At 44.3% G+C, this 23,598-nt stretch overlaps 1 protein-coding gene across 1 annotated transcript in view; it reads right to left on the bottom strand.

The window, feature by feature from the left end:
* Positions 1 to 2,539: 2,539 nt before the first annotated feature.
* The window catches only part of PPP1R21 (protein phosphatase 1 regulatory subunit 21), a 395,061-nt gene continuing 374,002 nt past the window's right edge, over positions 2,540 to 23,598 (bottom strand). The window contains exon 22 of the mRNA XM_085612732.1: positions 2,540 to 3,139. Coding sequence (XP_085468858.1) covers positions 3,110 to 3,139 — 30 coding nt within the window. The 3' untranslated portion in view covers positions 2,540 to 3,109. The remainder of the gene's footprint in view (positions 3,140 to 23,598) is intronic.

Genomic DNA, 23,598 nt, shown 5'->3' on the forward strand with positions numbered 1-23,598 from the left:
CAAACAGACAGACAATGGAGGGTCAGTGGGTGTGAGGAACACAGAGTAGGGAGAAGTACAAGAGGAAGACCGCTGTAAAACACGTAGAGTGCTTAAACGCAAAGAACAAAACAAGGCCTAAAAATGTGAAGTGGCAAGATACAAGTAATGTGTTCATGTTCCGGAAAGGGACAAAAGCACAAAGAGGAAGGAAGTCTATGGCAACTGAACAATAAGAAGCAAGCAAATAAGTGACAATGAAGCCACAAAATGGCAAGCAATGGGAGGTCCCTAAGCCCACTGATAGAAAACAAAAGGTCTCAGTAGGCAAGATCTAAAAGTGATAGATGGAAATGCCCGAATTAATTTCAAACACTGGTAATTTCTTGGGGCATCATTCCATTGCATCAAGGTACAGTGTCAGCATGTTTTATGTTAGAGATAGGCTTCTCTCATTATTGGATCCTGATAATACTACTTTTTGATAATGCTTAATTGGTCTGCAGATTTGAAGCGCTAAATTACATAATTAGGTTGTAAATGGTGCCAGAAGCATCATTTATGGAAATCTAGGCAGTAGGTGGGTGGAAAACAGCTTCACCCCTTTATTTGGGCCCAGCAGTAGCATTCGATGAATCCTAGCATGTGGTAAAGTCCAGCAAGGGCCCCCATCGGATATCAAAGGCAAATTAGCAGAGTCAATTTTCATGGAATTATCCCCATTTAAAACAAAACCCACCCATAACAATGCCAGCTGTTTTCTTATGAACAACTAGTCGCTACAGCTGCACTAATGTTGAGACCAGCTTTTTGCTGGTCAAAAGTGGCTACTTGCAACTCTCACTCATGCATGTTCCTTTCCTTCATGCCACTCCCTAACTTCTTCTCATGTCCATTCTCTTCTGTTAAACCCAGAAAGCACCTCAGAGAGAGCTTTAATATTAATATTGAACGAGCGCTGCATCTTGGTTTACTACCAGCACAAGAAAAAACATTGATCAACTCCCTGCATACAGGGGCCTTTGAAAATAAGGACACACTAAAAAAGCACAACTCTTAACAAGGTTGATGTAGACTAGACCAGACAAGGCAAAAATCAACAATGTTGGTCAACTTGGTAGCACTGAGTCTCACAAAGAAAAATATTACGTGAAACTGATTGTAAGAAGCGCAGGCTGAGGATGGAACCAAGTGCAAGATGCTGAAGGTCTAACATGTGCAGGAATCAAAGAAAACTTACCTGAAAGGAACCACACAATGTGCAAAATATGTCCAATGACGAGAAGCAGAAAAAAAGTGACAAAGCCAATAGGTCTCCCTTTTTTGACATATTTAGTTTTGGCAACACTTTTTGCGGATGCCAATACAAAAACATAAAAGGGAAAAGAATGTAATGACAGCTGTAGTGGGCGCATCATGCTGCAGGCACACGTATGTGTGATGATGTATGGCTGGGTGCATTTTTGCCTTGTATTTGCCAATGGAAGGTGACAGACACCACTTGGAACGGCAAATAAAACAATCATTGTACGTGCACAAAAGCTCTTTTTAATATTTGGAGTGGTCCAGCAGCAAATGCCTGATACCAGGCCCTTCAAAAAAATATAATATTTTATGTAAAGGGCCACAACGGAAGGGGGTGGGAAGGCAGCAATGAGGAGTGGGTGTCGTAAATAAAGGCCGGTGAGGAGGTAGGACAAAACAAACAAGTATTTCCCTAAGTGGCAGTACTGAAAAGATGCAAGCTAACCAATCAAAAGGATGATTAAGAGGCTGTGCTCCATTTGAGGGACAAATACAATAAAAGGAAGACAAGCCATTAACTAAGACGCAAGCACCATCACCACCCCCTTTTGTACCGATTTGTTCGCCATAAGTTGGCATGGTATGCTCAGACGTGAGTCCCTTGCTCACTTTGCCACTGGATTCAAGCAAGCCTGGCTGAAGACGGCTGAAATGCCAGAAACTGGTCCTAGGAAGCTTGTTTCCGGTCCAGGGAAGGCATGGCTTGGCAGTTCGGGCTGGACTGTTCCCATGAGGCACAGGATCAGACTGATTTGCCAATGGCCATGTCTGAACTGGGGTGGTGGAGTGAGCAAAAGAATGTTGATGGATTAAACCCACATCAGTTGACTGGGGGTGAGAGTTTGATTTGCTCAAACGCTCTGTCCATCATCCCCTTTGGTATCGCTTTGTTCGCCCTAAGTTGGCAGGGTATGCCCAGACGTTGAGTCCCTTGCTCACTCTGCCCATGCCTTAAAACGTATCTGCGAATAGGCAGTAATGGATGTAAAGACCCACCCATACCAAAAACCATGCTTTCAAGGCCCTTTCTACTCTCTTCCAAGGCCCCCCTTTCTCTGATGGTAAAAAATATTTTCAAAGGTTTGCAGGTGACTGCTGGTACCTTACATCCTGGTGCCCCAAAGCAGCAGTATAAACCCACAGTCCCTTCAGGCAACTTTTCCATTGTTTTTTGCCGGAAGAGCCAAACTGATTTCTTTTTTTTTACATGACTTAAAATATCACATACATCGCTAAAGTACAGACATTATACAGGTTTACTGTAAGTGTTCATTTAATTACATCACTTTATCACGTATTTATTGTGAATCATCTGAAGTAAAGCTTGAGACGCATTAATAAATTCACAGTAACTGCAGTTTTTCATGGCCCATTAAAGATAAAGTCCTCACTGATTCCGATAATTGTGTACAATAGGAACCCAGACGTAAACACTTTTGAGGGTTAACCAGAGACAGACACACCGATAATAAATGTATTACCATACAAGTACGTTTCAAAATATACAGACCTTTCAAATTATTGTATATTGAAATTAAAATCCGATAAAAAAGTGCACTGTAAAACGAACTTGAAAAATAAAGTATGAGTAAATTATACATAGAGTATACATTATTGTTTGTTTTTCTGGCAACGTCAATATCCAAGTCTGTTGTTTTTACAAATGGATTCAAAATATTTCAGTCCCTTCCTCAGCTCCGACTTGCTACTAGGCGCTGTAATCCTGGCACTTCCAGGGCAGAGCTAATGGGAAGCAGGCCCACGCGTTTTCCGGAAGTGCATCAGTAGTGCTGTTTGGGGTATCACCAGTCGGATGGTTCCAGAACTACCGGCTTTTGTTCTTTTTCGAATTTCCCTGTAGCAAAAGTAAATGTGTATTAAGATGAGTAGGGCAAGAGGGGAAGGTTCTCGTAGAAAGGTGCCACCTTTACACATCTCCTCCCTAAAGGAGGAAGAGGGAAGGTAAGGAAGGATGGGGGGGAGGGGACGGGGGGGGGGGAAGAGAACAAGGAATAAAATAAATACATGTGCAGGGAAACAACTCTGGTGGGAACAAGAGTTAAGTTACAACAGGAAACTCATAGTAAAGCATTTAGTAGTATTCAAAATCCTTATACCAACATGGTTTTACTATCACTCTAACTTGACTGCTAGTACTGGTTTTCTCTTTGTCGCGACCTCTAGATGAACCTTCCTGTCTTACAGTCTGATTTAGGGAACCATCAACCAGTACCGTTTCTGGAACGCTTGAATGGTTGGTTGAACTCTCTCGTTGCTCATCATCTAGAATTAGGGAAGGAGCTATGTCGCAATTCTGTGGTTGGGTATCTCCATAGACATCATCCGTATCAGACTCACCATCGTACAGCCACTCAGTACACATTTTTCCATGTACAACATCCTCTGGTGAAAACGGAATTTGTCCCTGTGAGGTATCTCACTCATCCTTATCAATTACTTCACCTTCCTTTTACTTACACACAGAAATGGCAGACACATGCCATACCTTACCATCGCTAAGTAGAGCAGAATGGCAAAACATTCTCTTCACAATCAAAGGCTGAGTATAACGGCTCTGCCCTTTTTTAATAAACTCTCTTACTGAATCATCCTTCCTGAGGGGGACTGGCTTACATTTGTATTTCAAGGCGTCATTCCTTTCACTTGCTCTGTGCGTGTAACAACTTCTCTTTTACCCTTTGAGGAGACCAATCAACTCTTATAGATGATTCCAACAATCCAATATTGTCTTTAAACATGGGGGTTCTGCCTCTCATAAGTTCAAACGGACTAGAAGTTGTGCTCTCACTGGGGGTTACTCTATATGCCCATACTATTTTGAACGATTCATTTGACCAATGCAACCCATTGTTGTTGGCCAATTGTATAATACCTTTGATGACGTGATTAAAGCGTTCCACCGCCCCATTACCAGCAGGATGGTAAACAGAAGTCGTTTTGTGTATAATACCATTCCTTGCAAGGTACTTTTTGAAGTTATCTGAAGTGAACTGTGGACCATTGTCACTCAACATTTATTTGGGTAAACCTTCTCTCTTAAAAAACCTGGCTCGAGGAACCTAATGATGTTTCCTGAATCCGCCCTGCGGAGTATCTCTATTTCAGGCCATTTGGAGAAGTGATCAATGAGTACAACAATGTACATGTTCATCACGAGTCCACAGTGGTACCATGAAATCAATTCCTACTCCCTCCCAGGGCATACCGGGACTGGGCAAGGGATGTAATGTTGGCCTGAAAGTAACTTGAGACTTGTCAGAATTTTCGCACTGGATACAATTTCTCACTTACCTTTCAACTGCTAAGTCACAACCTGGCCACCAATACCAATTTTTAATTCTGCTCTCAGTTTTGTTGATACCCAAGTATCCCTCATGACAGATCTCTAGGATTTTAGTTCTCAATGCTTCCGGGGGTTCCACCTTCCCTTGTCTTAAAACCAGCCCTCCTTCTAAGGACAGTTTGTGTCTTAACTCCCAGAAAACTCTTAATTCTTTGTGTGAATTTTTTTCTCAGGCCACCCGTCCTGTATTATTTTGCTCATATCTTGTAGACTTTCATCTTGTTCCACTGCTCTTTCCCACTCTTGTTTTGTAATGCCGGGGAATTCTTCAACGATATTGCCCACATAAAACTCCTCCCCCATGTCCTCCTCGCTCTCACTCATGGGAAAGGATAACCTACTGAGAAAGTCAGCAACAACATTCTTCGCACCCGGTACATACTGCAATTCGTAGTCAAAATCTGGCAATCTCACTGACATACGATCTAGTCTGGGTGAAGCAGTGTACAGTTCTTTAGTGGTTAATAATCTGGTGAGTGGTTTGTGGTCGCTACGTAATAACACTTTCTTTCCCCACACAAACTGGCAGAAGTGCTCTAGTCCCCACACGCATGCTAGGGCCTCGCGCTCTATTACTGAATATTTCTCCTCTCTAGGAGTTAAAGAGCGTGAGGCAAAGGCAATAGTATCTTCCATGCCACTTTCGATCCTTTGGCTGAGGACAGATGCCCGTCCCGCTGGCATCAGTAGTAATAATGCTTGCTAAGTTTGGGACAAAACCTTGCGGGGGGGGGGGATGGGGGCATTACAAATGTTCTCCTTGAGGGAGGTAAAAGCTTCCTGACAATTAGGGGACCATTCAAACTTGTTTTTCAGTTTTAGCTGTTGTCTAGTGTCATAAATTTTGGATTAAAAATCCTTCACAAATTTGGAATAGAATTCCACCAACCCTAAGAATGCTCGTACTTCATCTCTATTTTGGTGAATTGGTGCATCCTTTATGGCCATCAACAATTTGATTTTTGGTTTTATGCCTTCTTGTGTAATTTCGTGACCTAAATATGTTACTTGTGACCTGGCAAATTTAATTTTTTTGCATTCAGCAGTCATACTTTTCTCTTGCAATGTGCTTAACACTTTGAATAAATTCCGGTCGTGTTCCTCTCTACTTCTGTCCATCACTAAGAGATCGTCCTGAAAGATGAGTAAGTTCTCAAACCCTTTGAATATAACATGCAGAAGTCTTTGAAACATTGCGGCCGCAAACGCTAATCCGAAAGGAACTGTTTTGAACCTAAAGCATCCAAACGGAGAAATAAAAGTAGTAAGATTCCTACTTTCCGGATGCAGAAAAACCTGATGTTAGGCTGCGGTGAGGTTGATGGTAGAAAACCACCTCATGTTTTTGGTGAGAGCCAGCATTTCATTAATTGTGGGTAGGGGAAACTGGTCCACCATAAAGCTTTGGTTTAGGTCACGTAAGTCAATGCATAATCTTAACTAACCATCGGCTTTCCTACCTACAACCGAGGGTGCGACTCACTCGGAAGATTCTGCATGTTTTATGACCCCAGCCTTGTGTAAAGTTTCCAGTTGTACCTTTACTTCCTCTTTTAATGAAAAAGGGATGTTTCTCACTTTGTGCACACACGGTTTTGCATTAGATTTAAGTTGGATTCTGTGCTGCAAATCCTTCAACTTGCCAATATTACCATTGAATACTTTAGGGACTTTTTTTGATATATCAACTTGGTTCGGGACTGTTGGGATTGAGAGTAATGCCTAATTTGCCTTTGTCTTTCCACCCCAACACCGATGAACCTGAAACAGAAATATATAAATTGCTCATGGCTTCCCTATTTTTGAAAACAAACTTCAATTTCCTGTAACCCACCAGTTCAATAGGTTCACCCGTGAAAGTTTTTAAAGAAATGTCGGGTGGGACCAACTCTTGTCCTAATGCATGAACAAATTTACTGTCCCACACCTCCTTATTGACTATTGTGTAAGGGGAGCCAGAGTCGGCAACGATAGAGATGTTGACACCCCCAATAGAGATTTCACACCTAGGTTTCTTCCTTTTAGCTTTTTCATCAGTATTTATGTCTTGCTTTTGAACATCATTCACATTAAGTACATACATATTAACATCAACGTCACTTGAAGAATCAGAATTGTATTCTTCAGCTTGCTCCACCAATTTAACTCCATTCCTTGTTTTTCTTTGACAAACTTTCTGGAAATATCTTACAAGACCACATTTTGAGCATTTCTGATTGAGAGCTGGGCATCTACTATTGTTGGCCAGATGTTTCGTGCTTCCGCACCTGTAACACTTCCTTTGAGTATAACTCTTGTTGCTGTCATTCTGTTCGGTCTCATGCACGTCTTTGTTCCTATTTTGTAAAGAGGATTGCTGTCGTGACTTCACGCCACTAATTTTGGCCACTACAACAGGTTCTTCTTGCTTCATTTTATTTTCTGAAAGCACTGCTTTTGCGCATCAACCTGTTAATTCTGCTCTTTTAACAATATCGATCACATCTTGTAAAGGGTTTTTCACCCTTAGCCCATAGGGAATCCTGAATGGAGGAGTTCGCTGCACGCATGACAATTTGATCCCTTATGAATTCATCGTGCAGCTACCCAGCAAGATTCTTCAGAGCCGCAACATAATCCTCTATACTTTCCTCTTTACCTTGTTTACGGTGGAAGAATTTGAATCTACACATCCCCTTGCCCAGTGGCACCGACCTTTTTGTTAGTGCGAGTGTATACTTTGAGTCCGCCAGCACCTAAACAATGCAGAAGAATTTTCTTCTTCTTTTCTGGTTGTGGAAATATGGATTTTTATGGTCGGTTATGTCCCCTATCTTGGACCCCAACGGTTTCATGTATAAATCACAAGTACATGTATGTTCCCTCCAGTTCCAGTTATGAAGACGCAAACACATGTGCGTCCACCGTCAACATGTCCTCTTTCAGATCCGCCATAAATGGGCCGGATATTCTATTCCTAAGTATGAAAGGCCACCGGTTTTATATGGTTCATTTATCCCATTTTACAGTCCAGGCGAGTAGGCCCGAATTCTGCCACCAAGCCTTTTCTGCCTTCTGGCTCTGAAAGCTCCAGTCTGAGCTCGCATCTGTATCCATGAACTTTGTCCTACTCCCTGCGCGGCTAACGGTGCCCGACTCGGCCTGTCGGCCTATCTGCCTGCCAAAAACTGTATTTCACCTTCAAGATTATCTGCTCTGCTCCGCTCCTCATCCGATGCATTCCTGTCTAGCAGTTTGGGTAAACATTCCTCCAGCTACCGTGCAAAGGACCAGGCCTCGCTGCCCTCATGCAAGTAATTCATAGCCCTGTTACCATGGAATATTCCTACCCCCTCGCATCTAGTGTAGACACTTAGACGCTTGTACACGCACTAACAGTCAGTATAGTCAGTATAGAATAAGATTCTATCCTAAGAGACCTCTCTTTTTGGATAACACTGTTCTTTAAACATAGGATATTAGATATGATTTGGAATTAGGTTGACATAACCCCAGACTTCTGTCTCCACATATAGAGCTAAATGTCAAGTCCCTTTCACCCTCTAGTTGCACGTCAATCACACGTCATGCGGCTGCGCGCGCATCTCTGCCAAGTATTTTTTCTGACATTGCGAAATTCTTTCATGGAACCACCCATTTATGACATCATATCTAATGACGTTCTTTAGTTACGCCTAGTTACACCCATTTTAGTTACGCATGTATGCCTTTATCTCTGTTTTCAACTGTTACGCCTCCTGCATCTGTTCCACTGTAATGTATTTTCTATAAAACTGCTTATCTGTCAATAATATATGTTCCTTCCTTCCTGAACTCTCGCGGTGATGGAATAGAAGGCCCATAATTCGAATTATGTTCCTTTGTATAGGAATAAAACCCGTTCTGAACCTCTAATACCACGGATTCTGCCTCTTATTTTACTGAGCTATTATTATAGATTTTTCCGCATCAAATTAAGTCCCGGTAATTAAATTATTTACCACATGAATGGCGCCCGAACAGGGACACTTTCTCATCTCACGCGCCGGAGGTGCGTTGCAGGCCCGGTCTCCTGCCACAGCTGGACGGACAACAACGCGTACCCACAGGATTTCCTGTATCTCCCTCCTGCCGAGCGGGGGTAACTGAGGCTGCGATCAACACCCAGACGAGGCGGTGAGAAGTGCGAAGTATCCCGACCAGAGCCTAGCTGAGAGAGCAAGATCCGAGGTATACAGAGGCCCACCAGGTTCCGAAGTTCCGCAGTTTCGAGTCGAGTTCAGTCTGGTCCGAGTCCAGTTCAGTTCAGTTCCGAGGCCTTCTGTTCCGAGCTACCCGGTGAGTACCATTGTCGGGGAGGCGTTCTGACGTGCACATAGGTTGTGCCGGTCAAGACGGGTTTGGGTACACAAATCCGGTCTGCACTGTTTCAGCAGTGTATCTGAACTGTTTAGCAGTATATCTAGTATGTCTAGTATATAATTCAGAATTACCTAGTTAGTGTCGAGTATCATGCTTAGTGACTAGTTCCCTAAATGGCCATCATTGTTGTTCATTAAATGTTAAATGTTTTAAATACGTTCTGCATATTGTGGTGTGAATGACTGTTCATTATTGTGTTTTGTTGTATTAAACGTGTTCAGAATTAGGTATCAGATCAGTTTTCAATATGCCGCTCTTTTCGAAATTAAGACAGATCAAAACCAGAAAAGGGGTACTCGAAGAAGCTGTTCCCATTCCTCCTAGGGACACTCCAGGGTACTTCCTGTATCATAAACATGGCCTAGACGCCATATTATTTCTTGATTTATGGGTAGACTACACCAAGGAATTCCCAGAAAGTCAGAGGTGGCCCGCAGCTGGGACCTGGGATGCAGATTGCATCATGAAAGTAGAGGAAGAATTATGGAAAAAGAAAGCTAGACAATCACAGAAAGATGCCATTGAATTATGGCGTAAAGAATCGTATAGACGTACAGAAAAAGCACGTAGACAGGAAGAGAAGAGTAAGGAGAATTCAGATAAAGTCCAAGAGAATCTATTAATTGAAGAAGGTACCCGAGCAAAAGCAGAACAAGTAGACAGACAAAGAAATGCCCTTATGAATGGTATGTATCCTCTTCTGGCCGAAGGGTTACCTAAGGCTACTCTGGAGATACCCAAAGACTTGCCACCCCCATTATTTCCGATAAAAGCACATCCCAAAGGGCATCCCAGAACCGCAGAAGATGTTTTCCTTTCCTCTTATTTAGACGACGCAGCTCCCGAGTATGCTAATACTGCACCACATAGACCGCCTGCAGAGGGGGTTCAACGCCAAGACCCTCCGTCTGTACCTCCGCAACAACAAACTCCGACACAAGTTCCGGGCAGCACATCTGTTTCTACAGCTGTACCCACACCTATGGTTGCTATATCACGTTCAACGAATCCTTTCACACCCAGCACCCCAGGCGGTGCTACAGGAGGTACAACAAACATTTTTTCCACGCCACCCAGAGTAAATAAACTTTCCTTTCAAGAATTAGCCCACCAACGTACGCCCAAACTAGTAACTCCCGACACGCTTAAGGAACTTCTAATAGATTGTAGATATGATCCTGTGCCCGGCAAAAAGGATGAAATGCTGCTGGCATCATTACGTATCCGAAGAGCTGCAATATATTTAGGGAGGCTACCAGGAATGACTACACATTTAGAAAATATATATCATTTTGTCCAGTCAGGGCGAGATTCTGAAAGTATTAATAGAGCCATGGAGTACCAGAAAGTGGAGATACAGGGAGAACTGTTACGTTTCCTCATAAATTGTGTGGTCAGAAATCAAGACCGACCAGGGGTAAATCCGGAAGAAATGCAAATTCTTACCACATGGAGTCGGAATATATCAGAAGGGAGACATGATAAGCGATTAAGTATAATAGCTATGTGCCGAAAGATCCGCAAAGAAGTAGAACGAATACACGAAGAAAGATTAACAGTAGACCAGCCTGAACAAACCGAAGAGGAAGAAGAAATAGAACTGCCCCCAGGACAGTTAGAAACTATGGCCTATGTAGGTAGAGGAAGATCTTGTAATAATACTAGATGCTTTACTGATCCGATACGTCCAATACGTCCAGAAAATAACAGAAATTTCCAAACCCCTATAATAAATATAAGGTCCCCCGAACATGCGTTCCAAGCCGCTGACAAATTACTCCGAGAACGAAGGGGTTATCATATACTCGATTCTATGGACGAACAAGAATTAGCCAGGTCAGCCGTTCACTGGGTTGACAGTCCCGGAAAATATAGTGATGATACACTAGCACACACGTTTTTGAACCTCAACCCAGATGAACAGCGTTTAGCTGGTATCTATATGATTCAACAACTCCTCGTATTATATAAAAGCCAACACTCCGATCCTGGTCCCTTACCTGATATGTTAACTGAATTACTCACGAATAAATGGAGAGGTTCAGGTACTGAGTTAATTAGAGAAATACTAGGATACAGAAAGCAGTACATTCTTTTTGTATGCCCCGAACATGTCTCACTGCCCCTCAAGGAAAGAACGACGTATTATATGGATAGACAGAATCCCTTACGCGAAGTGCACCCGATAAAAGGTGATGACAACCAGTTTAAACGTGTGTTTGTATACACACCCATATCTAAAATGGAACTATTAGAAATGAAGAAAATGGTACCCAGTCATGACAAAGACCCAGCGGGTTTCCACCGTGAAATTAAAGACATGTTGCTCATGGGAGAGTATACCTATCCCGACATTATGAAAATATTAAAGGTATTAATGCCTGCGGGCATTTATGAAAAACTCAAAGAAAAGGATTGGGAGGTGGGAGACCAAAAGATAGATTGGACAGCATTAGAAAACGAAGAAACAGCTCGAGGTCCAGGTCTAGGGCTTGGGGAGAAGACCAAAATACTACCAGGTTTGCTAGTACAGGTACTGCCACGTTTATTAACGACGAAAAAGGAAGACTGGGGTGCAATCTCAGCCTGTAAACAAAAGCAAGATGAAGACACTAGTGACTTTTATCCCCGATTCGAAAAATGTTTTGGTATAAATAGTGGAATAAAAGCAAGTAGCGAATCTTATCCACATCTGTTTGTGACAAAATTAGTTGAAAATGCCCTGCCCCAAGTTAAGAATAGAATATTGAAATTCGAGAGTACCTGGCAAGGTAACACTCCGTCACAAATGTTACAAATGCTACAGTACCATCACAATAGAATTAGAGAGGAACAAGAACATGAACAAAGACGCATGAAAGACACGAAAATGAAAATGCTAGTTTCCCAGACAGTTCCAGCTGACGGTCATAAAAAGGGTATGACACAGTCCAGTGTTTCAGCAGTTTCTGTAAAAGGGACATGCAACTATTGTAAACAGCCAGGTCATTATGTACACGATTGTCCAGTTTTAAAACATAATATCGCCATAGGTAATACAAAAGAAAGACCGCGGCCACTTAGACAGGATCAGAACCAACAAGGAGCTCCGCAGCATGCACAGGCCATGCCAGCTCCGCAACAGTCTATGCCAGCTCCACCACCGCAGCCTATTGCTGCCACACCAACAACGACACGACAGATGTACCAGACCGCACAGTATGACTACCCTGATTATCAACGATACTCATGAAACAGCCTAGAGAGGGAGGTTGGCTTACCTCTTATCGAGGTCCCTGTAGATCAAGAAGGACCTTATGTACACAGTGAACTATTAGGCCAGGATAGAAACTTTTTACTTGATACAGGGGCAAGCCGAACAACAATAAAACGTAGTGAAGTTCCAGGGGCACCCCTCTCAGGCTCACAGAATATTTCCCTTGGTTTTTCAGGAAAACCTATCATTAACGAAGTATCACAGCCTCTTCCACTTACGATTGGTCCCTTGACACGAACTACAGATTTATTGCTTACTAAATCATGTCCAGAAAACCTGTTAGGTATAAAAACATTGAAAGCTCTAGGAGCTATAATATGTTGTTCTCCGGAAGGAGTAAGATTGTTTTTACGTGATTTCAAAGGGCACTATGTGTCCCGAGGCATGGATCACCGACTGCAGACTTTACCCACACATTTATGGGCACAAGGCCCTACAGATGTTGGTTGCATGAACATTACACCATATCGAGTCACACTAAAGACAGGAGTGGTACTACCACGAATGCGACAATACAAGTTACCCCCAGATGCTGTAGTGGCTTTACTGCAAATCATTGACGAGCTCATTACCCAAGGAGTGGTTGTGGAAACCGACTCCAATGTATGTAATTCCCCGATAATTCCGATTCTTAAACGAACTGATCCAAAAGCCCCGCCAGTATATCGATTGGTTATTGATCTGCGCGAATTAAATAAATGTATTGTACCACAATACCCCGTAGTTCCAGACATTTCTTCATTACTGACAGCCATTGATTCTGAAGCAACATTCTTTACTGTAATTGATCTCAAGAATGCCTTTTTTAGCGTCCCAATAGATCCGGAAAGCCAATACTTGTTCGGATTTAGTTTAAATGGACGAAGCTTTAAATTCACACGCGCACCTCAAGGATTCACAGAAAGCCCCAGCATCTATAGCCAAGCACTGAAACGAGAACTTGACAGTATCCACATGCCAGTCAACACTGCCCTGCTTCAATATGTCGATGATCTGCTGATCACCGCTAGAAGCGAACCTGAATGTGAAAAAGCCTCACTGACGGTTTTACATTTTTTGGCCGAAAAGGGGCACAAGGTGTCCCCTTCTAAGCTGCAATTCTGTGTCCAGCGAGTTGTTTACCTTGGTCACTCGCTGTCCAAGGAGGGAAGGCAGCTTACACCCGACCACATACAGTTAATTGATAACATGTCAGTACCCAAGACACAAAAGGAGGTGCGGGCTTTTATAGGCCTCACTTCATATTGTAGGCAGTGGATCCCTCAGTATGCATTTCTAGCAAAACCACTTATTCAGTTGACAACACAGGAGGCGGCCACAGTGACTGTCCTCCCTTGGACTCAAGAACATACACACGCCTTTGAAAGTTTAAAGAAAGCTTTATGTCAAGCACCTGTCCTAGCAACACCATGTTACAGTAAACAGTTTACACTCTTTGTTACAGAACGCGAAGGTACTGCTTTGTCAGTACTCACACAGGAACAAGCAGGATCACACAAACCATGTGCTTATTTTTCTAGTACATTAGATCCCGTAGCTCAGGCTCTGCCTGCGTGCCTGAAATCAGTGGCAGCGACAGCTTTAGCAATCAGACAAAGCGATGCCATAGTGTTAGGACATCAATTAACAGTACAAGTACCACACGCAGTAGAGGTTCTCTTAAACCGCACGCAAACACAACACTTGACTATAGCAAGACTCACCGGTTACGAACTAACATTGTTTCAGCCACACATAGAAATCAGACGTTGTAGTACATTGAATCCTGCCACACTTTTGCCAGTAAACGGAACAGACCCACTAGCACATGATTGTATTGAAGTTATTACTATCACGACGAAACCCAGACAAGACTTGACAGACGTCCCATTGACAGATCCAGACCTGACGTTGTATGTAGATGGTTCATGTATGAGAACAAGTACAGGAGAGCTAGTGGCCGCGTATGCAGTCACAACAGACACTGAAGTCATTGAAACAAATCGTATTAATACCTTGTCAGCTCAAGCAGCAGAGCTCATCGCTCTGACACAAGCCTGTATTCAAGCCACAAATAAGAAAGTCAACATATACACAGATTCGCGTTATGCATTCGGAGTTGTACATGACTTCGGCGTACTGTGGCGAGAGAGAGGTTATTTAACTTCTCACGGTGCCCACATTCAGCACGGACCCCTCATTCATGCGTTATTAGATGCAATACATCTACCCACTGCAATATCAATTATGAAATGTAAAGCTCATACGAAAGTTACTGATATCATTTCCCAAGGCAATGACCTAGCTGACAGAACAGCTAAACAGACTGCTCAAACTCACACATCTGACATGACAAAGACAATAGTTCTGACACCAACACATTGCATGACGGTTAAGGATCCCGCTCTTGACGTAATTGACATACAGACACATGCTACACCAGAAGAAATAAAGAAATGGACTGAATTAGGAGGGATCCAAACCGATCAGGGATGGATGACGAAGGAAAAATCTATATGGTTTCTTCCCGACTCAATGGTCCAAGTTATCATTAATACAATACATAGTCCAGCGCACCTAGGAGAAAAGGCTATGCTAGACAGCATTCAACACATTTGGTTCAACAAACATTTACGAGCAGCAGCTAAACAAAAAGTTCGTACCTGTATGATCTGTTGTCAGTTTAACCCAGGTAAAAGCATTCCCGTAGAACAGGGTGGATTTCAGCCTCCTGATCACCCTTTTGAAGTCCTCCAGATGGATTATATCCAGATGGAACGATGTCGAGGATTCAAATATGTTCTTGTAGTTGTTTGTGCTCTTTCCCGTTGGACAGAAGCATACCCGGTTTCAGATTACACTGCCCAGACTACTGCCAAACAGTTAGTTCGAGAATTCTTCCCACGGTACGGTTTACCACGTGCTGTCTACTCAGATAACGGCCAGCCGTTCTCATCCGAACTAATGAAACACGTTTCACTTTTGTTAGGCTATCAATGGAGATTTCACTGTGTCCGACACCCCGAGGCAGCAGGTCTCGTGGAACGACATAATCAAACTCTGAAAATTAGATTGTCCAAAATATGTAGACAGAAAGGTGTCGACTGGGTAGTAGCCTTACCAGTTGCACTCTTTTACATGAGAATGGTAGCACATTCTCGAACAGGGCTATCCCCGTATGAGGTGATCTTCGGTAGACCACCAAATATGTGGGGGACGCCTATACCTCGTAAAATAACTGACGTTGACTGTAATATGCTGACAGATTACCTGGCTTCCTTGATGTCTGCACTACAATCTTGTCGTTCACAGGTAGCTGCAGCCTTTCCCGACAACACCGAGGTGAAACCCCATGACGTAGTTCCCGGGGACTTGGTGTTAGTGCGTAATTTTGACCGGAAGACTCAGCTGGATCCGAGGTGGAAATCGCCTCAACTTGTTCTGCTCACCACGAGGACAGCCGTGAAGATCGAAGGTCGCAAAGGCTGGATACATTCGAGTCATATCAAGACATTTCATGGACAACCATCCGATATAGAGACTAAACCCTGTGTTTCTTCAAAAACAGACTCAAAGCTCCCTTTGGTTGAGCAAACGAACTCAGAACTATACAGACTAAAATTGAGGTCCAGTCAGTCAGACAATTTGATTGTTTAAGTCCTCTCCAAGGTGAATCGGTTGAATTTATCTCTGACATGTATCCTCTGGACCGGAATAGAGAAAGAAATAATCAAATGAAGTTGAAAAAACATGCGTACTGTAAATCACTGCGTAGTCATTGCACAGTGACGTTATTAATTTTATTTTTCTTATGTCTTTTAATAATCGCTGCAAGTATATTGTTGCACATATATTATCCTATTTCTAAACATGTTTACAATGTTACTGCTGAACATTCTTTTAGTGAATTACCCCCGCATGAGTTGTCCTATAGATTTGCGCTGCGCAACAACACTTTTATTAGTATGTTACATCATTCCCATCAGACTAGCAATGCTACAAATTGTTGGATATGTGGCCGACTCCCTCCCTATCAGAACTATAAGGGAGTTTTGCCCCTCTTTCCATATCCGTTCACACACAATGGCTCCTGTGGAGCATGGTTTAGTTTAATTAATTCCTTAGATTCAAACTCAGCAGTTTATCAAGACAACTGGGTATGGGGAAACCTGAACTTAGTTTTGCTTAAAGTCTGCTACCCTAACAAGGAGGGACTTCCCAAAAGAACAGGAACTGATCTAGAAAATGAAGTATATGGATTAGGTAATTTTACACTTAACCTCATGATCCTGAACGTTGAATCTGAAGCTACACCAATCTTGCCCGCCATGTCCGTATTCCCAGTTAAAGGGGAACTATGCATAAGAAAGAATGGCTCCATACACATGGGCCATAGTAAATGCACCACTGTGATAAAATTCAGTGATCAAGGCAAGTCTACATTTAGAGCTTCTCGTCATTCCTACTTCATATGTGGCCAGACCGCATATATACGCCTACCTTTAGATTGGGATGGTACCTGTTACATAGCATTCCTTCTACCACCTGTTTTCCTAGCTCCTCCTGATTATCATAGAAATACTCATTTAGTACACAATAGACAGCAGAGAGATCTCCCAATAGTCGATTACACTGAAACAGCATGGGAGAAATACACAGATTTCAATAAAGGCTTCTTTCCCTATATAGGTACAGTCACTAATAGTAAATTGATACGTAGATTAACCAGAACCCTTGAAGCAGTAGTGAACGAAACTATTTCCGCCTTAGGCAATTTAACAGAAGAGCAGTCTGCTATGCGGATTGTTGTGCTTCAAAATCGTCTTGTCCTTGACGTCATCCTGGCCGATAGGGGCGGAGCCTGTAGGGTCATCGGATCAAGTTGTTGCATTTTCATACCAGAAAATTCGCCGTCAGTATATAAAGCCATAACCCGCCTTCATAAGATTGTAAGCCAGATACACCAGAATCCAGGCACCTGGACTTGGTCCGGTTGGTTCTGGGGCGTGTTGTCAGCCTGGGGATGGAGAATACTATCCTTCCTAGGTATTGGCTTTCTCATACTATTCAGTTGCTGCTTATGTCTACAATGTGGGCCAGCGATTTGTGGTCTATGTGCCACCTCGTGTATCGCACATCCAAGTTTTCGTTCAAGATCCCGGAAGAAGAAAGAAGAACAAATGATGTTATATGAACAGATCGATGGATTGATGAAGATTGATATCTCCTAAGGGCAAGTAGGGGACAAGGAGGGAATGTGGAAATATGGATTTTTAGGGTCGGTTATGTCCCCTATCTTGGACCCCAACGGTTTCATGTATAAATCACAAGTACATGTATGTTCCCTCCAGTTCCAGTTATGAAGACGCAAACACATGTGCGTCCACCGTCAACATGTCCTCTTTCAGATCCGCCATAAATGGGCCGGATATTCTATTCCTAAGTATGAAAGGCCACCGGTTTTATATGGTTCATTTATCCCATTTTACAGTCCAGGCGAGTAGGCCCGAATTCTGCCACCAAGCCTTTTCTGCCTTCTGCCTCTGAAAGCTCCAGTCTGAGCTCGCATCTGTATCCATGAACTTTGTCCTACTCCCTGCGCGGCTAACGGTGCCCGACTCGGCCTGTCGGCCTATCTGCCTGCCAAAAACTGTATTTCACCTTCAAGATTATCTGCTCTGCTCCGCTCCTCATCCGATGCATTCCTGTCTAGCAGTTTGGGTAAACATTCCTCCAGCTACCGTGCAAAGGACCAGGCCTCGCTGCCCTCATGCAAGTAATTCATAGCCCTGTTACCATGGAATATTCCTACCCCCTCGCATCTAGTGTAGACACTTAGACGCTTGTACACGCACTAACAGTCAGTATAGTCAGTATAGAATAAGATTCTATCCTAAGAGACCTCTCTTTTTGGATAACACTGTTCTTTAAACATAGGATATTAGATATGATTTGGGATTAGGTTGACATAACCCCAGACTTCTGTCTCCACATATAGAGCTAAATGTCAAGTCCCTTTCACCCTCTAGTTGCACGTCAATCACACGTCATGCGGCTGCGCGCGCATCTCTGCCAAGTATTTTTTCTGACATTGCGAAATTCTTTCATGGAACCACCCATTTATGACATCATATCTAATGACGTTCTTTAGTTACGCCTAGTTACACCCATTTTAGTTACGCATGTATGCCTTTATCTCTGTTTTCAACTGTTACGCCTCCTGCATCTGTTCCACTGTAATGTATTTTCTATAAAACTGCTTATCTGTCAATAATATATGTTCCTTCCTTCCTGAACTCTCGCGGTGATGGAATAGAAGGCCCATAATTCGAATTATGTTCCTTTGTATAGGAATAAAACCCGTTCTGAACCTCTAATACCACGGATTCTGCCTCTTATTTTACTGAGCTATTATTATAGATTTTTCCGCATCAAATTAAGTCCCGGTAATTAAATTATTTACCACATGGTGACAAGTCATCGTCATCAAATGTGGATATATAATTCGTGAAAAATAAACGCCAAATTTCCCACTTTAATGCTGGCTCACCATCTGCTGGCAAAAATGCTTGTGTTGGAGCTAAATAGTCAACACTGCCTGATGCCATGAGGATAATGTGGCTGAAGTTTTATATTTTTATTAAAACAAGAGACTTTGGAATTAATGAGAGTTACTCCTTAAAATGACCACCAGATGCAAAAGTAGAGGAATGTGGTATAGCCTTGCTCACAGATATACATAAAGGCTAAGGTATACTTCAGTACATAGCAACATTAAACTGGGGAGAAAAGGTAGTGGCTGACTAGATATAAACTGTCAAAGATTTGAAGCACAGGAACACCTTGCGAGTCTTGAGTCAGAAATGCACAGCTGATAATGACAAACAACTGTCAATGCACATGCAAAGCAGTGCCTCAAATGGTGAAATTGAAATTCTGAAATGGTGGCACGTACGGTGACACGCAGCATAGCGCTTCACAGGGGTCACCGGCTTATAAGGGGCCGCAAGCTGAGGCAATGAGGTTTCAAGCAATGAAGTCAAATGTAATGGGGAAAGGATATTCTTAAGATGGCGGAACGCAGCGCAGCGTTCCACTGACGTCACCGGTTTATCACAGGGCCGCAAACTGTGCGCATAGAGGTTTCAGGCGATGGAGTTGCAGGCAAAAACTCACGTGACTTCAAGCCTCTCAGCTGACGTGCTGGGGCATCCTGAGGCGGCGAAGGATGGCACTGAAAGGACCTGATGCAGGAGACGCCTGTCACAGAAGCACGATCCGACACTTAGCCAGTCGCTCAGGTGGAGAAAACTTGAACAGGTTAGCAGATGCCTTCTATCGTACACTAAAGGATCCCACACACATTAGTCATCCGCTGGCCTGGCGGGAACAGGAGCCCCCTTGTCAATACCACCAGTGCCAGTTTGACGGTGCAAGGGCTCGAAGAAGAGGAGGCGTAGGCAGGCGCTGGTTCACTGGTGTGCTGCGCTCGTCGCCATAATAAGACGAGTAGACTGGATACTTGAAGAAAGATTTATTGTAGTAAGCAGCACAACAAACGAGAGGAGTCCACAGTAACCACAACGTGTGAACTGCCCAACGACATTCCTTAGAAAATGACCAACATCCAGCTGGCGTTCTAGAACACCAGCTGATTACATCATAATACAGGTGAGTGCACGAGGGGGGGTACGGGTGCCTACAGGGCAAGAAGGGAAGTATCTAGAAGAAAGGTGCCATCTTAACAATGTGGTACACAATAACATAATTAGCAGTTTGGCAATACTTTACATAAGCAATTTTTATTCAAATTTGACCATGGTCCAATTTGAGAAGTTCAAACTGCAAATTATTTTAAATAAAAAAAAAAAAGTGTGACTCGAGATGCTTGCCGTTCTCATCAAGTTGTTTCCACAGATTTCTACCATTTCCCTCATCACAAAGACCACACATAATTGAAACACTCTTTAGCATCGTTTCACTGGTCCGGCACTAAGCTTTGCAGAAGGATGTCCCGCCTTCCATTGCAGTGCACGACGGGTTTAAACTTTGTTCACTGCAGTGCAGGTCCCTTTATCTATTGCTGTGAGCGGCGCTGGTGTCACCATGGCAGAGTGTCGCTACGACTGGAACCTGCTGATGCTCTGTCCCTTTTCCCCTTCCTATGCCTATGACGTGTTCTGTTGTGTCTTAATCCAGGAACACACACTAGATGATAAAAACCTGATGCATGAAAACCCATCATCGGCTTGTTACCTTGATGCGATCACTGTAGTTATAAGTAATGCAGTCACTCTTTCTGAACAAACAAGATGCTTAATGTTCTAACACTAAGGGGAAGGTTTGTTTCAACAATATATTGAATTATACGATTCCATGCCTTGGACACAGCAATTTGGATCAAAGCCCTCCAACCGTTTTACCCAAATAAAAGTCTGCTCTAAATTGTCATAAAATCTCAATGCATACGCACATGCACTTTATAAGTGAACTTGGACCAACGACAGTAAACATGGTGCCTAAGGAGATCAGAAAGGAAGGAAGATTTGGACAATCAACGAGCTAGACGGGTGACATCCTCCACCGGGGCCGGTCGCAGTGCTACAGAAAAAAGTATTTATGAGTATAAGCCCAGAGTCACATGACGGCACATAACATTTGCACTACAACAAAAAAAAATCTGTTATAATTTACCACAACGTCGCAAAGCACAAGCACTTTACAAAAGAACTAGCGACACTGTCCTTACTGTCGCCCTACCAGCCCGTCACGGGGACTCCAGCCCAAAGTTGTCTTTGTGGCAGGAGCCGCGCGAGACCATCGACGCGCCAGGAGGCGCTTTTAATCCTGCTCAGGGCTCCTTCATCGCTATACCGTCCTTGCTGTCACCCTACCAGCCCGTCACGGGGACTCAAACCCCCAGCTGTCTTCGTGGCAGGAGCCGCGTGAGACCATCGACGGCGCTTTAAATCCTGCTCAGGGCTCCCGCTGCGCCAGGCTCGCTTTGGCGTGCCCAGGCTGCGCCCGGGCCAAGGGCGGGTCCATCTGCGCCTGGAGGAGACGGGGCTGGGCCACCCCTCTTGGCTTTTGATGACGGATCGACCAGACTAATGATTCAAGCGGTCAGTCTATACAAGGTTTGTGCCCTCAATAACTGATGAGTGTTTGCCATCACTAGAAGTTCTAGGGAGCAATTATTCCTGGTAGCTATTACCACTGGGAATTCTTAATAATCAAGAGCAACGTCCTCGTTATAAGTAGTTATGGGTAAACGCACTCTAACAGTAAAAAATCCTGACGTTCCGCAATCTGCTGCTCCCCTACAACCAAGCTCAATAGACAAAATGCAACAAAGGGCAATTGGAGCTGTTGCTACGGAAATTGAGCGAACGGAAAGGCGCCTTTCACTAACCCCGGACTTAGCTCCATGTTTCATCATTTGCGATTTCGACACCCCCTCTTCACCCTTAATGCAAACTGTTGGACCTGGCAGCCTGAGGGTGGTCTCCCCCTACATTTTTGCCCTTTTTGCCTCCCACTTGACCTCACATTTTTGTTGACATAGGACTCTGAGCACCTTACCACTTCTAAACAGTGCTAAGGTGCAGGTGCTCTCCCCTAAAAACATGGTGACACTGGCATACCTGCCACAGGCCCCTGCTACCGCAGTGAGGCCTACCCCTCCATAGACTAACACTGGGAACCCCCCCCCCATGTGATAACTTCTGACTGGGACCTAATAGGTATGTCATGTTTGGTATAGTCGGAATCGTAGCGGGGAACCCTTTCTAGTAATATATGGGATTTGGGCACTACTACTTTAGAAAACCCACTTTTAGAAAGTGGACATTTTCCTTCCTGCACTTAGTTTGTGCTCTGCAGACTCCCCCCTCCCATCTGCCTACTGATAGCCTCCCTGGGCTGTGGGGAGGGAGTGGTGATTCACACCTTTACACAGGAATAGGCTTGGCCTGGCTGCCCCACAATAGACTTAACAACCCTGTATTTGTCACTATAGACAGCTAGGAGACAGGTCAGGGAAGGCAGGGAACACCCCAGAACCCCGCAGACTCTTACAGAAGCTTCTACCCCCTTCTAGTGACTGGGCGCCAGGGTATAAAAGGGAGGGTCCTGGCCACACATTTTTTTTACACTACTGGACCACGAGGAAACTCTGCTGCAGTGAAGGCTGCTGCGCCAGGAGGATTGCCACCTTTGGGAGACTGACTGCTCCAAGGAACTGCTGCCCCAGCTTGCTGCGCTGCGCTGCCGTACTGCCTGCTGATCTTGGCCTGCTAGAGAGGACCTACAGAACATCTCCAGAGTTTCTCCACACATTTTTCTTTGACTGGCTCCCCTGGTTACTAGGGGATCACAAATGCCACAAGGACTGCAAGGACTATTCCCCTGCCTGATGGGGGATTCATAAGGACTACCAAGTTGTATTTTCCCTATAAACTGCCTCTGCAGTGCTGGGGGTGGAAAACAATTTTTCTATTACCCCTGAAATCACCGCTGCCACCCGGGACCTGAATGTGCTGTGTAGCGCGGTGAAGGTACTGAAGCGCTGTGTGCCCGTAATCACCGCTGCCGGCCTGGGCACCTAACTTCATTATAGACTGAAAGCACTATGGCCCAAAATCATCGCTGCCGGCCCGGGCACCGAACCGCATTATAGCCTGAAGGCGCTGTGACCCAAAATCACCGCCACTGCCGCCCGGACCACATTGTGATCCGAAGCGCTGGGGAAGGAAAGCGCTGGGAACCCAGGATCACTGCCGCTGCCCCGGGATCCTCGGGAACACTGCGGATTCCCCCACTGACGTAGGAGGGAAGCCGCGCTGGGATTGGTGTTGGCGTGGGAGTTGCCCCAGCAACGGGAGTGTCATCAGGAGAGCCACGCTGGGACCAAAGAAGCGCGAGGTGTCCTGTCCCTGTAATCAGCTGCTGCTGGTGACAAGAAGAGGAGCGACTGTGTCCCCCAGGTAAACGCCCATCCATGGAGCGTGTGTGGTTCCGTCTGGGGCGAGGGGGAGGTGCGGGACTGCGGGACATCACTCGCGCCTCCTGCCTGTATTCGCTGAGACTGGGGCACCTCCATGAACTAAGTACCCGGGAAGAGTATCAGGGACACATCTCTACTTTTTAAAAGTAAGCGCCGATCACGAAGGCAGCGCTTGAGCTGATAGCGCCTCCGGGGGCCCAGCAGTGAAGTAAGACCTACCAAATAGAGTAAGGTGCACCGTGCGCTAGGGATAGCGCCCACATTAAAGGAGCACATTATTCTGAGCCTGTGACTGTTTTCCCTCGTGAC

The sequence above is a fragment of the Triturus cristatus genome, chromosome 6 (assembly GCF_964204655.1).
Source record: "Triturus cristatus chromosome 6, aTriCri1.1, whole genome shotgun sequence".
NCBI classification, from domain to species: Eukaryota; Metazoa; Chordata; class Amphibia; order Caudata; family Salamandridae; genus Triturus; species Triturus cristatus.